This window comes from Diprion similis, chromosome 11 (genome assembly GCF_021155765.1).
Source record: "Diprion similis isolate iyDipSimi1 chromosome 11, iyDipSimi1.1, whole genome shotgun sequence".
NCBI lineage: Eukaryota > Metazoa > Arthropoda > Insecta > Hymenoptera > Diprionidae > Diprion > Diprion similis.
The window spans coordinates 9,789,072-9,808,140 of record NC_060115.1 but is presented as its reverse complement, the minus strand read 5'-3'; the positions used below and the strand labels follow the sequence as shown (position 1 = coordinate 9,808,140).

Genomic DNA, 19,069 nt, shown 5'->3' with positions numbered 1-19,069 from the left:
GCGGTTTGCCTCCGGATAGTTTGGCCTTTACAGTGTGAAGTCAGTCAGTTGGTAGGTAGGCACAATACCACTGTGTCTGAGCTCGAGGCGTTATTGTGCGAAGAGTTTTTTTTTTTTTTTTTTTTCTCACTCCTATTACCTTACTCGGTGGCGGTTTTTGCTCTAAGACACTGCACCGAGTGTGACTAAGCCGTCGAGATATGTCGGAGTTTCTACAATTTATGTAACTACTGCTTAGCTGCACTGTTTGTAGACAGATCTGATTTCATACTATGGAATATCATTTCAATTTATTATTATACTATACGCCTCTGCGCGTTAGGTGGTATAAATGACTTTGGAGTCCAATACTCATGCACTTATTCATCGAGGACTCAGGAGCTGTGTGTGTGTGTGTGTGTAAGACTTTTGTGTAGGAAAGGCGTCAATGGACAAAGTGCCTTGAATGATCTTTTGTAACGCGTATCATATACGAAACTAGATCAGCATCCGTCCGTTTTGCTGATGGCGAAGCGTTGAAGGAATCGGTATAACGGTCGATATACCTCTCTTACTGAGGTCTCGACTAGTTTCATAAAATCAGTCAACTGTGAACCGGAGGAATGTGTCGGAATGCTGAACTGTCCGCGTCTAGTCTGAGCACCGCGCGCGTCCCTTCGCAACGGCCAACTGATCTTTTTCTAACTTTCTTGCTCGAAAATTCTATATTCCGTTAAAACACACCGCGATACTCAAACGGTGAAACGGTGAAACGTTCACCGGTAGCTACAGGCACAGACACTATTTTCACAAAATCGCGGACCGCGAATAATTCCAGTTGACAGACACGAGCCGTGCACCAAATCTCCAACGATTTCAACGGGATACCCAAGCATGACTTGCAGCCCAACTCCGAAACGTCTAACCACGAGCACCCGGAATTTGTTGGCCTTTGCCGACTTACTTTTCGAGTAGGTACCATCGCGCGACGTTCCAGCACTTCTTCATCGAGTTACAAAAACAAATCAAATAGATCGAATTTGCATGTAACTAGATCGATGACGAGCATTTCGCGTCGTGTTTCCTGACTCGTGATCGCATGGTAGCTCCTTTGACTTCTGCAGCGTAGTATTTTCACTCAATTTCGACCCAGTCTGCTTCGCGTGGGTTGGGTAACGACTCGAGGATACATTTTCTGATCAAAAATGTATAAAATTGGCCGATGCTTTTTTGGTCTACGAGACTTCATGGCTGATCGAGCCGAGACTTTAGTATGGGCACAGCGGGCGGCTTCCCCCTTTTGATGTTGTGTGACGAATGTCCACCTTGGACGCGCATCTCCTCCAGTCTCCGACCCATCGTCGGTCCACATCTTGACCACCGTCCCAGCATCCATCTCATCCCGATCGCCCTCGCCTTCTGACAATCAAGAATCTCATACTGCTACCGAGTTCCTCTCAAATGTGCCGCACCGAACCGCTCCGCGCTCCTCAGACCTTAGCGTCTAGCCTTTTCAGGCTTGACAGAAAATTGGAAACATCCTGCATTCTGTATACACCAGCCTCACGCAGGAGAGGAGCACGCGTGTGTACGTGTGAGCGTACCTTATGGTATGGTGAAACGCAGCAAAGGATCGTGTCGAAAATAATTTAGACACGGTCGCGAGATTTGAACGGCGCGACGACGTTAAGAAAACTCAATTTTTCCATCCGATTCCGTATAGCTGTTATAAATATAATACCTACACACGTATAACGGAATAAATGAATCTCTCTCGAACCATTGCGAAATCCCCGAATTATATAGCTTTTAATATTTACGATTTTGTTTCTCTTACGTTTGAGAAAAATCAACCAAAGTTTATCCTGGACCGGATAGAGACCCCGGGAGCGTCTCGGACGTAACCACGCTCTCTCGTGCAGGTAATGGAGACAATTACGTGGGCTGTTGACCTCGACATTAAAATCAAATCACTCTAATGCGTAGGCGCGCCTGAAAACTCTATCTGTATCGGCCCATATAATTTTCTTTAGTCTCTGTTTATTATCGAAATAAACAAGTTCCTTTTGAAATTGAAAAAAAAATAAATTAACAAAAAATAGGGGAAGAGATTCAAATAATTTTTTTTTTTTTTTTAGAAGAACCAACCGTCGTTGCTTCGTAAATTTGACACAGCGTGCTCCGATCTTAACTCTCGGCTGGCCAAACTAATGAAATATTATCGCTATTCCTCTGGCTGCTCAATTTTCCAGTCTGCCACGCTTACTTCACACCGTTCTACAGCTATTCCGTAGGTATGTAAGGTGGACTTGTAATTTGGGTTGCTCATCTCGTTCATGGGATGCAGAAGAGTCCCCTGCCTCTCTCAGAAATAAATCAATTAAGACGCTGCACATCGCCCTGTTGTGCATCGTCATCCTTCTCTCCATCTCGCCTCTCCTCCCCCCTGCTATCCCTTTCTCGCCCTATATCGAACCAACCAACCAACGAACGAACGAACGAACGAACGAACTCGTCTACTAACAAATAATCCAACAAAAATTACTCATCGGCGATACGTGCCACGGATTCTAATAAAACTGAATAAAACGTGACGCACGACAGCCTGCGACCTTCGAAATTCGAGCTCCGTTCACCGATCGGCCAAGAGATCATCCGGCACCTTGGCATCGGTCTCTGGTAGTTTCCGATTGCTTGAAAAATAGTTCCAACTCAAGTTTTCAACAAACGATTGTTAGTAGTCCCGAAGTTTGTCGTCGCCGTTCGAACGGGATGAAAATTCGTTTCTCCATGATTGCCATACTTCCGCAGCTCATCTCAATTCCCAGCTGTGCCGCGATATATGAGTTTCGTCGTGGGCATACGAGATTCTTCTCGACTTTTTTCTGCTTTTTTCCTCGTATTCAAAAATTCTTACTCCGTGGCAGCCACACGTAGATATACACGTAGACACGCGCGCGTTCTGACGGGCGCGAAACCTCCTAAGTTAATATTAATAGCGATATTTATGACCAAGGGTCAGTACCGGTGGGGGCACCCTAGTAGGCGACTTCTGATAAAAGGAAATCTGAAAATGCTTTGATTTACGAGCGTTTTCCGCAAGTCCTAAACGGTGAATAAGTTATGGGCAGGAATTGGTATTTATGTTTTGCCACTGGGAAATTTTTTTTCTACTTTTTCCCAATCCCTCTGTTTTTTTTTTTTTTTTTTTTTTTTTTTTACATATATATAACTTCGCTAGGTATGCGTATATCGGAACAGTTGCCACTCGACTTACCCTCAGACGAGCGACAAGTGAAGAGGCCAATATCTGGACCCGGGGTCTTATCGGTAACCAGGCCTCTCCTTGCTCGAGGGCCTGTCACTTACGTGTCAATTTACGTACATGCGATCGAGAAGCTACGCCGAATAATATTCATTCATCGAAATGCAAGGAAATGTTGATCTTGGTGAGAATTATTGAGTCTAATCGTAAATTGCGATGCCCGAAGGTGACGGAGGCCACAAAGTCATAACTGATCGTGGGAGGTTGGGATGCAGCTCGAAGGGTTACAGAGGGAATCGAGTATGGTCGAGCACTTAGCTATCTCGGCAACGACATCCGCCGTATTCTTCTGCGCGTTATACAACCAAGCTTCTGTTTGTTGATGCTAACCTCAGAAACCAAGGCGCGACCACCGTAAGATTACACGGACTTAACTGTCGCGCGATCCTTATTGCTCTCAAGTCCTCTCCCTCGTCGCTCCTTCTCGGTCCGTTCGATCGCACACATGACGTTGGTAAGTCAGAACGACATGTGGCGTCGCGCCTCGTTCGTCCCGGCATCCGACCCCCGAAAATCTCTTAGGGACGAATGTCGCACTTATTTATATCCAAACGACACACCGCGGAAGCATTAGCCGACTTGTGTAGACGCTTTGCCTGTGCTCGTCGCCTCTACAGGTTGCCTCTTCGAACAAGTGGTCGTCAGTGCTAATTTTGGAATCAGGTTGAAAAATAACCACCGACGTCCCCGTCGACGACGACGCCTCGTACTTCATCGCCTACTCGAGTTGGCACGCAGAGTCTCAGCATCTCCTGAACACTTCGAAATCCACAATATCGATGACGAGGTTAATACGGATCGTGAGAAGTGGAGATCGGCATTACCAAGCCAGCACGGATTATCCGCTTCCGGTCGTTCCTCGCGAGGGAGTGTCGAGAAAGAATCGACTCTCACGGTGGATCCGAGCACCTTGAAATTCCACCCTTTGGCGTGTGAAAGACCGTGGCAAATTGAAGAACATAAGCGGAGGGCTGCGGCGATTTCGAGAGCCGGGAACCCTCCGACGACTGTCTTAGCCTTAGTGTGTCGCTTAGCACCCTATCTGTGGGGATCTTCGCGAACGCCCCCGCTGGGGGCTGCGTTTGTCGTGAGCATTACTCACTTTCGGGACGTCCCCTGGAGGAGAAGAACCCACCCTCCACCCGCTCCAGGAAGAGCCAACCCTCGCCTCGCCTCACACCCCGCGAGTCCACTGACTACATTAGAGAACGAATCTTCGCCTCTCGCTTCACTTTCTCTCTTTCTCTTTTTCGTTCTCGGACCGATGCGGAATACGTGCTGCAAAATTCCTCTGGGAGCAGACCAAGGTGTCCGTGACTTTTCCTTCTCGTGCGTGCACGAGCCTCGGTCCGTGCTTTTTTTCCCTTAAATTAAGCTCGCTCAAAGTTCCGTGAAATTAATACCGATCTATCAATATCTTCCTCGATTCCTACGATCGACTACGCTATGCATCACGCTATATCCGAGAGGAATCATATCAACCCGTTAGTGAACGACGATGTTCTCAACCAAAACCAATCCTGGTACATGGAAATTTATATAGGAACCACAGCCATGGGGCACAATAAAGATGAATTCTTGCCAATGTTATATGTCTACTTTTGGCAACTGTCACTGTCGTGCTGGCATTTACGGTGCAGTGCAGTGCAGTACAGCAACACCATATACATTATAAGAACACCTTATAATTTGCGCTGCAGTAATTGATCCTTGTTGGGTCCGTTGCTAGCTTACAACACAAAATGCTGTATTTTGTTGAGGAAGCTTTCATTTTTATTTATTCTGTTTGCACTTACAACCTAAATTCATCGCAACCGTTTCAAATCCAACTTTTAACGAATCAGAATTTACTTGTAACTATACTCAGAACAAGACACGAGTCTCCATACGGCACACCAACGTATGGATTTTGAGTCACGGTGTGACGATCGGTTCTATACTGTCCACTTACATCGTATTACAAACTCTAGATAATAGAAATTCTGCCCTGTAACAAAAACGCTCATCCATTACTAATACTATGCAAAAATTTCCGGTGTACCCGTTTTTCTTGGTGACCCGATACGTAACGCGTCATCATGCAACAGAGTTCCTGCGCCAATTTATCGCCGCGTCATCGCAACTCATTTTTTCTTCCCTCACAATTAGCCTAAGCCTCATATTATCTTCTCCCGGCATCGAATTCGAGCGTTGCCGAAAGGCTCTTCGTAACCTCGAAGGTTTTCAGAATTCGGTAGATACTCCGTGGCGGACTCGATGGTACGAGGCACTGACTCGAGGCTTCATGGGGAGGCGGGGAGGCGGACGGGTGGGCAAGAATCCCGCGCGATGACGGTGTAAGATTTCCACGCCCTAGACCCTTGCATTTGGAACGCACGCCGCAGGATCGTTGGCCACGGCGTGTCGTTCCTTAGGGTATAGTCCGACGATGCTGGGGCGCTATGACGTCGCAAAGAAGTCGCGGGTCCCCTCGTTTCGATACTGTAGAAGAACGGCATCAGAGACGAACCATGCTTCCGCCGGGTACAAAGACCGCGTTCATGGGGCACCATGGATGTACAAAATTATCGAGTGACTCAAACGTATCTTTACGCTTCGATTTATCAACGCGTTTATAGACGGAATCGTTTAGGAACGCTGCTACTCCGTCTATGTATCTACATTATACATATACCGATTTATATGTATATATATATATATATTACACGTCTACCGTGTCCCCCAGAATGCTCCTTCTGCCAGTTGCACAAGTAGGATTCACGGATCACTGATTCACCGTTAAGACCATTCGCCATCGCACGAGTAACCTTCTCTCGCGCCAAATACCAAATATATTCGGCTATTTCCAAATTGTTAGTTGATCGGTTAATGTCGAATAGGATTGTTACACTACAAGTTGGGAAAAAACCTGTTACATCAAGGAATTTTATTATGTCTTGCAAATTATTGCACAAGTATTCCGTGGAAATAATCCCCGATACTATCGCCGGAACATTTTTGTCAATTAATGTTGCAAATTGAATTTATAGTTGAAAAAATTTTCAACTGTTTTCGAAGTAGCTTCTTTCTGTCGACACCCAGCTCTACGTTTATAATTGATGGTTCAAATTAGTCGTGGACCATTGCTTCGCCGAATAGTTAATTAGCAATTCGTTATCAACAAACAGCGGGTTTTTCTCGAATCTCGTGAAGCCACCCCGCGCCATGCGGTAGCTGATCTCTCGTCGGATTCATTGAGCATATCGCGTTAGGTTCTTGGATCGGTATGAAAAAGCCAGGAACCATTGTGTACAGCGAGATACAACGCGCATTGACGCGAGTTGCGATCACGGGCCGCGTGTCTTACTCGATCAAGCGGAAAACTCATCAAGTCTTGACCACCTTCGAGGGCCCATAATGCCTCTGACAAACTCGGTCATCGACCGTCAAAAGATCCACCTCATCTCTTTGCTTTTATAACCCATCTTTTTCCCGGCTGGTCTTCTTTTTTTTTTCTTCTATTCCCTCTTCTTCTTCTTCTTCGTCGTCAACTTTTGCTATCCTCTATGCTGTGCCTACGGATGAATGTGTCTGGTGTTAAATTTATTTTTACAATTAATGATCGAGTAAACCATTCTCGTTCACCCGATACTTTCACACCTTCGACATTAAGGGATCTCTATCGATACCTGCCGCATGAATCACAAGCAGAAGCGAAGAGTACAAAATGACTTTAAGGAAAAGAAACTTGAATCAAAATTCAACCGTTTCACGGAATTCTCGTCCATCTTGAAACCGTGTTTAATTTGATCTTGTACAATATTTGTACAGATTTATTTCTCCAGGACAAGATGAAATTCGAATATTTCGTATATGAATACGACGGAATGTTTATCCGGTTCTCATTGATAGTTGAATGAAACTCCTCGGCGAATCATTATTTTTCTACCGCATGGTTTTCCGGTCTCCTCTCCTTCTCGCCCTCTTGAAAATAATTTGAATAATTACCTCCCGGTATTATATTAAGGATGCTAAACAGCTGCCGGCTGTCTTCTGGGCTTCTCGTACGTATGGCGTACGCGTCTTTGTCGTAACACCGCGTCGCCGTTGCGTTGGGTGGTGGACTCGTAATTCCGAGTCACATGGAACGGAATACTCTAATCTTATTAAACGCGGTATAGTTTGCCTAAAGCAAAACACAAGTATTTCATGACGGTGAAGTCTCAACCCCCGCGGAGTAATAATTTCTCCAGTGAATTGGCTCCATAAGTTTCACCCTGAGACAGTGCAGGGAGTATATTAATTTACTTTGAATTTACCACGGTTCACGTTCTTCTCAGCTGCCCCGCCGTTCTACATGCGCGACCACGTTTGGCACAGCTGAAAGCTTTACATTTTTTACCAACCCCCGTCAACCACGTGCAGCTTTTAACCGTGGCTACGTTGCGATCGATTTCTTTTTTCATTCTTACGCGTCGTTATTCTTTTTTCCCCATACCCGTATCATTTTACAGATAAACCCACAGCGATTTTCGGCGGTCCAACGTTATCTTACGTACGTACATATATATATATATATATATATATATATGTATGTATGTATGTATGTATGTATATATAAATTACTGACGGAATTAGAAACCTGCCGGTTTATTAACTGCTGTGGTTTTGGGTATTAAGACGGTGCTCGAGGGGTGAATTTCACCCCACCGCGAATAAATAACCCCAGACAGGTTGGGAATAACTTAAGATACCCACCTTCCTACCTACCTACCTACGTACCTTCGTATCTACGTGTGTTTGCTGCTCCGAGCGGGCGGGCATTCGAGTGTGTGGTATTCGTGTGTACGAAATCGTTGTAATACGGAGAGCGCACTTAAAACGTGTAAGGAACTTGAAGAGTGGAAAAAATGAGCGGTAAGGTAAGAGGATCGAAGCAGCAGCAGCAGCACCACCACCACCACCACCACCACCACCAGCAGCGACTGCTCCGCGCTGAGGATTAAGACATTTGCGAACTAATAATTTTCAGCTGCAACTTGAAATGTTTTGTCCATCTCGTGTGAAATTTCACCGAAGGGAGATCGGGGTTTCGGGCCTAGTTTTTCGTCTCGTTTTTGAACCGCGAATATTTCCGCATCTCCCCTTATTCGATGACCGGTAATTCGACGTTCGGTGATTTACCGTTCGATATTGGGGCCGAAATCTTTGCAAACTTTTCACAGGACAATAGGTGTTAGCCTGAGAAGATGCACTGCCTCGAGGTACTCTGTTCGAGAGCTTACTCTACAATTATGAGCCATACCCACGTCCGAGCGAAGCTCATAACGAACCCAGTATATTACCGCGTTCACTCCGAGGCCTCAATTCGCTATTTTGTAGTCCTCTCCTCTCGGCAACTCGACCGAGACTTATAAATATATATACATATATGTTCCCATATATACACGTCCCTCTTTAGTCCTGGGGAAATATTCCATATACGGCATCGTATCACCTTCGCTCAGGTTGGAGACGAGGCTGACCGCGTGTTGCACGGGGTGGCGATATTGAAACCGTCCCTCGCGAAACATTGCGATTTCATTTCGAGGGATAAGAAACACTCGCTTTTCATCATCGTCCTTTTTCTCGTCGTCGACGAACCCCTTATGGTTTTTCAATTCCATCTTGTAATTATGGGCATGATATAATGCTAGAAATCGAACGATTACTGCGGGGCAAGTGCCCGACGACTGTGTTAAGCTGTGGTGGAGGTAATTAGGAAACACAACGACGATCCTTAACTGCGGAGATGCTCGCCCGTTTCTGTGTCATCGAGCTGAAAACCCTTTTCCCATAGGTCTAATTATAGCAGTCTCGTATAGCCTGAACGGGTGGATATGTGTCCTCACTTCTCACACATGTCGCGTACTGTTCACATCTGGCTACTAGAAGCTAAACCACGCTGCCTATCTTTCGATGTGATTTATTTTCAAAGAGTGAAAAAAATTGTAATCTAAAAAAATAACTACACCAAAAACACGAGATATATCACGAGGCTCATCCTCTGTTCGTTGGACATTCTCTACTCTCGATTCGCATACAGATTTCGCCGCACAATATACCGCGAAACGAGGAGCAAAAGATTTCGAAGATGAAAGGGTTGACGTAATTAAAATTTTATACTTGAGCTGAAACCGCGCGTGCACGGATTTAATATTTCGTATATTAAACCGCAACAGCTCGATACGGTAAACACCTGTTCTCTTTTTCAATTCCTCTTTCGACGGAGAAGTTGAAAAAAAAAAAATACGCACACGATACTTCAATATCACTATTTGTCCGGTCGTGCAGTGTCAGCTCTCTACGTGTAATGCAGTTTCCGATCAAAATTTATACCCTAATAAATCGTCGAACAATAAATTGAAGTCAACATTAAATTCACAAGCTGAAGATCCACCCAAAAGTCGTGTGATATTCTAAAGATTAATTGATCTATTTGTCAATCTTGTCGACGATTTATCAGTAAACCAAAATATTGAGAAATGATTTTTCTACCTCCTGCAGCATTCGAAAAATTGTAAACCAATAAAAAATTATGCACTTTTTATTGCAAATTTCATTCAGAACGTTGGAAAATCGTTTCACCACCACCGGTGGAGTTTTAACATTCGAACGTTATATCGTTCTCGTAGCGAGCGAAGCGTTCAACCAGGACAAAATCGTACGAGAAAAATATCTGAATCTGTCAACTATGAACTCGAATATTCACACCCCGAGGGTTTCTTCGTTTGGTTTTTAATTCACTTTTTCCATCAACGGTTTCGTTTTTTCGTCGTCTTTTTACACGTTATTTTTCTCTCTTTCTCCCTCTCTTTCTCTCTCAAGTTATGGTTAGTGTTTTTGCGCTAGCTCGACTAAATTTTTTCTCAACACCAGGTCAGGGATCATTAAGAGTAGGGTGAAGAAGGTCTGCAGACGCATTCTTCAGGGTGCCTCAAAGTGTCATCAACCCCTTTTTACACTTTTTACCCCGATTCAAGTTCTATGAGCCTCATATGGTCGATACACAAAATCCTTACGCGAGTGTGTGTCGTCGGTGTTCGGTTCGTTACACGTCGTCCCGGCTTCTTCGTGTGTGTTGCGTTTAGTTGCGTACAACGTATATAGCTCACTAACGCTGCGCTGCGCTACGCCTTGCGTAGATAGGAAGATGCGTGGGAAGAGGCTGCCTCTCTATACCAGCCGTCGGCAGCTGTTCACACATGTCGTGTATAACCGCGTAACTAAAACTGACTTACACCTTCAACAAAAACAAATACGAAGAATCGCCTCCCCTTTTCCAATAGACAATTCCGCCTTCGCAGCTCTTCAGGCCACGTATTCTTTTACGTAATCCGCTTTACACGATTTGTTATTACATTTTGTAGATACGCAGCACGCTAACTGCACGATGGAAATACGGTTTTGGTTTAATATCACGTAATCGTTTTTCGATTTTTATCGAATATTAAAATCGCTATTCCGATATTATCAGTGAAACGAATCAAAGAAATTTCATTACATACATTACAGCCCTACGGAATTAGATTCAATCAGCAACTGAATACAGTTGTGTGAACTCATACTACACAATCTTATAATTAACTCGTTCAAATTTTTTTGTTTAGTTGAAAATTTGTTTGTTGAAAATTTGTTTAGTTATCTTGGTGACGAATTTATCAATTCGACAAGTTCAGAATAAAAAATTTTAAGCGAAGAGTAATGTGAGAATAGAAAAGAAAAATATTTGATATGATGTGATAAACGTCGAATGTGGAGCAATGTGCTAAAATTTTCAAATTCGAGGGTTGTCATTGATTCGAATAACTTCGGAAACGTGCAATTGTTATATTCATACAGAATAAAGAAAAGAAATTTGTGATACATGAACAATGCATTAGTCGTATAATCAGTAATTTTAAAAGGCAAAAACGGCTGCTGAACAAATTATCAACTTCATCATATTTCCAAAAATATATTCCACATTCCGAAGCGTGTGAGAAACCGTCGGTATATCTGCGTTGCAGCAGCCTGGATTCTCATTCAAGGGGTGATTAAAGTGAGAAAACAAGTCGATTTGATCTCTTTCTCCAAACCCAACCCCCCACGTTTCAGGTTTCACCCTCAACGATGTGTGATAAAATTTCCCCGCATATTTATGCAACACGTAGAAATGCGAGAGACAGCGCCATCGAGAATAGAGTATATTCTCCAACGGGTTAGTTGAAAATGAAAATCTACGCGCCTCTTTATTTTCCTCGATCTTATTCACGTTCCAAAATCATCCACGCTTTCTTCTTTCATGTCACTGTTCCACGTAAAATTCTATTTATTTTTCATAAATTTTCTGTGCAGACGGACACGCCGATCGACAGCGAGGCGGACGTGGAGGCCGCCGTGATCAACCACCAGCAACCATCCCCGGAAAAAGGCTTTAAGGGTAAGTAAATGCAGTGCCCGATGTACCGGGAGTCCGGGGCTAGCCGACGTCTTAAGCGAAGTTCAATGTTAAGTCGACGTTAAGTCATCCTCCACCCGCTTCCCTCCCTCCTTCCCTCATCCCCCTTCACTCCCTTGTGCACCGCCGAACAGGAAACCAATCCACTTAGTCTCATAGGAGGGGGCAGTTTTGTTCTCAAACAAGAATCTGACAAATATGCCACGATTTGCCGAAGAAAGGAACTAAAGTGATCCGACCTACAGTAGCAGTCGAGCCCTTTCCCCCTTGTGCAGGGGCGATCTAGGGATGGGCTGACTCTTGAATTACTTAGATCCCGAACAAAACGTAACAAATGACCCCGAATCAAGCCACTTATGCGTTATTGGCCATTTCGGCCCGTTTCCAACGTCCGACTGTCTCTGCATGCGTGTATATTGATACGTCGCATTATCGCCACCAAGTGTCAGCAGTGGAGGAGAAATCCCTCCAGGACACGGCCTCGGGATAAGCCCAGCTTTTCCCTGCTTTCTATTTCGAGACGCAAAACGGTTCGTCGAAATATTTCATCTTTTTCTTCTTCTATAATTTTTACAACAGTTTTACATTCACTCAAACATGTTTTCTATTGTTCTGTTTTTATTATTTTATGTTTATCGCTAACTGACCAGCCTAAACTTTGTGGGGGAGGGTGAAAAAGTTGAAAAAATATCAGCCGATGCCATTAAAAAATCACTCTTGCTATTCAATCATTATAAAAAAAACCTTAAACAGATTAGTGGGAGAAAAAAAAACATGCATGCTTAACTATCGATGTGTGGTTATATTTTGGTTTAAATATTACTTGACGAATAGCACACTCTTGTTCTTCGGATAGCTTTATTTCATCGTGACTTCTAAATTTCTTACTGTAACAAAGGTGATTTTTTAATGGCGCTGACTGATATCTTCAAGTAATCGCTTTTGAGGTTCACGCCAGATGCATTTGATATTGGTACTCGAGACAGTTTTGGTATAAATCAATATAGGTATGAAATGCATTTGAAAATAGAATTAAACCGATTAAGCTTAACGATTGTAGAATAATAACACACCGCAGCTTTACAGCTGCATCTCATTCCACTAATTCTCATGTCCGCACTTATTTTACTCTCCATTTTTATGAAACAATCCGTTTCAATTACGGATGATGCTTTATTCCGGCGAAATGCAGTAATCCGGTAATTTTTCTCAACATCTGCACGTTTGCTGCAGTTTAACAGACCATCAGCATTAAAGATTTTCACTCACACTTAACTTCATGATGAAATATTGTAGTTCAACTATTATACTTTTAATAAATGTATAATATGTAATAGTATTTTCGAACTGACCTCGACGATTTGTTTTCTTATTTAAATAGCACCAAAATCAACTACCAGATGGCAAATCGTCAGGGTTGTTCTACCAATATCGTAGAGCGAGGATAACTGAAGTTTTATTAGGTACATATTTTATATTACAGAGTCTTTGGACTCACCATAAATACATTGTCTCTGTTTAAAATTTGAAAACAGCTGAAACTTTAGATGTCTGAAAGCTTAAAAAATATGAAACAAAACTTTATTCTTGATATGATTGGAAGATAGTCTTTTTTCATAAAATTCATTTCACCAGTTTTCTTCTTCTATTCCGCAGTCGATTCACCTGTTTCGCAAAATTTGAAAACGACGCGGTCGCGTGATTTTCGCTCTTGCCTCGTCAAGCCGTGAAATGAGATACCCGTTTTTATTCTCATTTATTCATTTTTTCCATCGGCTGTCGACGCAGGGTTTGGTAAGGATAATAAACTCGCTACCTATACACACGCACACATATACAATCGCGTATTACACCAGCCTAAACGCGTCGGCGGTGTATCGGCGAGGATCGGTGAAGGTAAAAAATGAACCTTGAAGAATTTGTCTTGAGGACTTTAGCCGGTGTAGTATAGAAGTTAGTATCCGAATCCTTAGTCAAAGGGGCTTCTCTGTAAGACCGAAGGTGGGATCTCTCTTCGCCTCTTCCAAAAGTTTCAACGCCTCGGCCCCAAGTGTCTCGCTCTCTCCCATCTATCCCCCCTTTCTCTTTCTCTCCTCGCCGTTATTATTAATGGTTTTGCGAACTGAGTTCATTAGAACCGGCGGTTCAAACTTCCCGGCGTTTAGGAACGCGTCTCTGACACTTTGCGCTAGGCTCTCGCTAGCATTACGTCATGCGTCATGTGCAGTTCACGCTCTATAACTCGTTCAAACTAGGCAGTTGTGCTCAGCTGTAATAAGCTTCCGAAAAATCCTCTTCCTTTTATTCTCTTCATCTATTACCAAACGAGGCTCACGCCTTATGACGCGAACTCGCATTTAGCCATATAGGATTTCGTTATTACTTAACTTTGGCACAAAAACTCGCCTCGAATAACCGTCCGCGATTTGCTTTCGCGTATATGTATATAAGATTCGGGCGAAATGCCCACGTCTTTTTCGCCAAAAATCGTTTCCTTCAACGTACCTCGTGTGCTCAATTTCAGAACAGGCGTCCACATGTACCGCATGTTTCTTCTTCTTTTTAACTTGGCCTTGGTAGATACGTAGCGTTTCGGTTTATGACTGACGAGTATAAACCGGGTCAAAACTCGAAACAGGAGAAACAGATACTCTCAAATCAGCCCTCGATTTAACCGAATCACCCACACAACTTTTGAGCTCTGGTCAAAGGACAAATCGAGTAGATGCCTCAAAGGACAAACCATTAAAAAAAAAAAATTTTTGTTTTTTTATTACACCCACAGTTCGAGCCTCGAATACACGGATTCAGCTTCTCAACATCCTTGGACATGGGGAATTATCTGAGTAATGACTGTAACAATGTGGTAAAAAAAGAGAAAGAAAAAAAAAAATCCCCAGCTATTCGCAAAACTAGCGATTTGATTTTCGTGGAGGGAGGAAGAGGCGGGGGCGGGGCGGGGAGGGGGAGGGGGAGGGGGGGGGCGGTGAAACCGTTGCGTCGTACGTATACGTGTACACATACGAAAATGCTCGAAGGCCTCAAAACGACATAATAGTTGGCCAACGTTGAGATTGCTGCACGGCTTCACCTAACTTATATTTATTATTACATTACCAGACTGGCAGAGATGTGTATAGTGTATAGTATAATTCACGGGGAGGTTACACAGCGACTTACGAACACGCGTGCCTTTTACTCGGATTTACACACACACACACACACACACACATACACACACACGCGCGCGCGTCGGCATGGATAAACGAATTTACAATCCTTTGTCGGTGTTACAGTTCGGTTTCGAGTGCAGAGTGCATGCGTGCATTTATTCGGCTCTACGTAGCACTTTGGAACTTTGCTGCGCGTGTGCTGCGATGCCCTGTGCGATGGTGTTACGTGGTAGGTACACTCGCTAAGGCGAGTCAGGCGGTTTTTTGCGTCAAGGTAGCGCACCGGTTAAATTACGAAATTTTCTCGCGCGGTAAAAAATGAAGCGAAACAAACAAGAGCGGCATATTATACAGGTAAAACGAAGTAGAAAATCAAAACCCTCTCTCTTCACATATTATACGTATATACACGCTGCAATCTTCGCCAAATTAAGGGAACTAAGAATTAGAGCAGCTTAAGTCGTCGATTCCTCAATCCGGGGAAAGGAAACCAACCCGCGAATCTACCCTTGCGGACAGGTTTTCCTCGCGTTAGCCCCCCTCCCCCTCCCCCTGACGAGCTTGACGTTTTCATTATTTTCGAACCCATCCATTACTGCCACTGAAATTCAAGCTGGTCCTGTGCAGGTGCGAATTCAGTTTTTCACCTACATGATCGTCGACGTGTTGTTCCAACGGTGCAAATTTTTTTTTTTTTTTTTTTACTTTCTCGTTTTTGTTTTTCTCAAATACCCAAAACGTTTTATAAGGCACTGTAATTTCTATCAGGAGTTCGTCGCCTTCTGAAAAAACTGAAATTTATTTGAAGGATAGAAAACACATGCTTGTTATTTTTATGAAATTAGTAGAAATATAGAAATTAGAAATTGGTATTCCGGTGTAAAAAAAAAAAATGCCAAATACGTATATTTTAGATAATTTTGTTGCTCCTGACAAATTTCACATCGAATCTTAGCGGTGAAATAATCGATTGTAGTAAACTGGATCGACCGAATTGATCTGAATTCGTCGTTTTCTAAACTCAGAATATGCTGGCGCGTTATAATTTTCCCGTTTTCGCCTATGAGGGCGAATTGTTCATCCGTTTTTTATTCCCCTGCAAGCTCTGATGCAAATGTATCGAAAATAAGGCATCTCGAACCTTAAGGTCTCCGTTGGATCGCGGCCAGACTGGGGATGTTCCTATCTGTATAACGTCCCGCAGGGGGGATGGAGGGGTGGCAGAGAAGAGCGAGAACCTGAGGGAAGAGAAGGGAGGGAAAGGAAAGGGAGGAAGAAGGAAATTTTTTGCTATTAGCTAAGTATACGGCTCTGGCTTATGTTAAGCTTTAGCAATTATTTATCATAGTCAACTAACACAAAGCGAAACAAAAGAATAATGAAGCAATGAACAAGATACCCGGCATATATACCCAACCTTATTCAACGCGACATCGTTAATTATATCCTTATACCTTTCGACCCGGAACAAAATATCCTTAAAAAAAAAACAAAAAAAAAAAACGATTTTTTCTATAATTCCCGCGTAATGAAATTTAATCGAGCTGCCATTCCCGTCTGCAGTCAGCAATGCGAAGGACGTAGTTGACTTGGGTTTTTGACTTCCAAAGCGTCAAACTATCCTTAATTGAAAACGGAAGTCGTCGCGGACAAACGAGTTAAAAATTACCGGGCATACCCTCGATTTCCGCCGGGTAGCTTCTTTCGAAATTACCTTTCACCGTCACGAAACTCTGCTAAACATTTTCTCACCTAGTTTAGAACGCTACTGTCATTTCCACGAGTCCTTTTTCCTCGGCTGATGTATTTTTAACCGGCGTGGAAACACACCCGCTCTACAATTTTAGCCAAGGATAACCTGTCTCGAATCTCATTTTCTTAGAGGGTTGAACTTGAATCCTTTTTATACTTTCGTCCATTTTTATCCAGAACTCGTTCCTACAATCACTCGACTGCAATCTGTGCCCTAAATTTTTTTTGCGCTCTCTAAATATCGGTCATTTTTCGTACATGCATTGGGTCGCGTGAAAGTATCAAGTTTTACTTTATGCGATATACTTTCATTCTCACTTCATGATCAGCACGCTTCATTATTCCACCTTTTACTCCCGACATGCTTATACTTCGTCGCTTGTCGCGAGAGAAAAGTTTTCACTTATACGCCGTACATGTTACGTTATAAGTATACACTCCGTTATTGTGTGACGACGGACCTATTATATTTCGGCTTTTAGCGATTAGAAAGGCCGGCTGAATCGTTTTATCCACTTTTTGTTGGGAAAACATATTCGGCGAAAGAGTTATTCGAGCAGAAACCTCGGATGAAGCAACCTAATGAACTGACAGACCGATGGCTCTTTTATGTCGATACGTGCACGCGTCTATAGACACCCCAAAACTATCTCAAACTTTCATTTTCTTCCCCGGGGAAGCTGTCTGACGCCACTCGCCACTCCTAGACACAAAAGCTCGTAGGGAAGTTTTCCTCCTTGGAAAAGCCTCGCTTCGTTCTGTAATCTGGCTCCAATGTTCACGCGAGGAAAGCTCATTCTCGTTGTAGCCGCGGTAAGACACAGAAATATAGAGACCAGGGTGTCCAGTATTCATGGAAATTGTGGATTGGTGAATTCTCAGGGAATTTGATATCTCCTGGAAAAAACCTGGAAATTTCATGTCGTATCTACTAATATACTAGTTTTCATCCTAGGTTCATAAAGATTTAGCCATTTGGTGAGAAGAAAAATTTTCTTTCAACTTTCAGGCAATGAAAATAAAAATATAAAATTTTCTTGACCGTATGACTATTTTATTTTTCACTTATTGTTTATATGAGAACAAACTGTATAAATAATGATTCTTGTCTTGAAAACTTAGAATTCTCAGGGAATTACGTTTTCACGACTCGCTTTATTCGAACTACTGTTTTCCACAGAGTCACTGAAACGGATTTTGCTCTTCATTAGTCAACTCAGTGTTGCCATTAGTAGACGACAATAAATATCTGTACACTGTTATAAAAAAAAAAATTATCTAACAAGTCCATTTTTTTGACAATTAACTTCTTTAAACGCGATGCAGATGTTACACACTGAAAAATTTATATTTATAAAATTTCCAAGATAACGATAACATGGTTGCAGTAGGTATGTACCTAGTTGTTTAGCTATTATAATAATAATATGACTGGTTTCACGCAAAATGGCAAATGTGTGTAATTTTTGTTTTGTTTTCAGGAACCGAGTTGATTCCGAGTTGATCTGGATGGACGCACTTAAATAGAATTTTAATAATAATGATAACATTCACTATTGTCAATCCACATTATATATTTTTATACATGATCTAGAATTTATCTATTACTATAGTAAGTAATATGTCGTACCGTAAAAATCGACTTAATCTTACACTTTTCTTTTCTCTTCCGTTTTTTACTTTTCGCCCCCCTTTCTCGTTATTTATAAAACCTGCATTACTACTCATTATATATAATATACATTTACATATGTATATATGTATATACGTACAGATACACGGATCAACACTATACATATGCGTATACATACATGCATACATAGTCTCAAGATCATCACTTTACACTATCTCTGTATATTTTTTTTCTCGTTACGTCGCGCCTTCAACTTTGATTTATTTATCATCAATCGATCGAATTTTTCCACCTTTGCTTCAGAGATGCAGCGTAACACACCACACTTATACGGTGTATTTTTCTCTTATTTTTGCATCTCTGTCTCTCTCCCTCTCGCTTTTCCGTTTTACATCGATTACAGATAGTCGAAATTTGTAAATAAATAAGCTAATCTAAATATATATATATATATATATATATATATATATATATGTAACGTACGCATATATAAATAGTTATAGAGTAGAATGCAGGGTGAAAACGCAGCTACGTATATATATATATATATATATATATATATATATATATACTGGAACTCCGGTCAATCATGGGACTGAAACATCACAGTTTTTAGATTGAAAAAAAAATTCATTGAAGCTGAATAAATGAATTGTTCGTGGTGTAAATAACCTCGGAAATATACGCATATATACCAATATATGTATATGTATATATATATATATACATACATACGTATATACATATAC

At 42.3% G+C, this 19,069-nt stretch overlaps 1 protein-coding gene across 2 annotated transcripts in view; it reads left to right on the top strand.

The window, feature by feature from the left end:
* The window catches only part of LOC124412367 (ubiquitin carboxyl-terminal hydrolase 48-like), a 56,695-nt gene extending 37,849 nt beyond the window's left edge, over positions 1 to 18,846 (top strand). Inside the window, exons 17-18 of one of the 2 annotated variants that reach the window (XM_046892180.1) lie at positions 11,660 to 11,744; positions 18,169 to 18,846. In XM_046892180.1, the coding sequence (XP_046748136.1) occupies positions 11,660 to 11,744; positions 18,169 to 18,191 (108 nt within the window). In that variant the 3' untranslated portion in view covers positions 18,192 to 18,846. Of the gene's footprint in view, positions 1 to 11,659; positions 11,745 to 16,082; positions 16,367 to 18,168 lie in introns of those variants that run through there. The other variant, XM_046892179.1, reaches the window with a different exon arrangement.
* Positions 18,847 to 19,069: the final 223 nt, after the last annotated feature.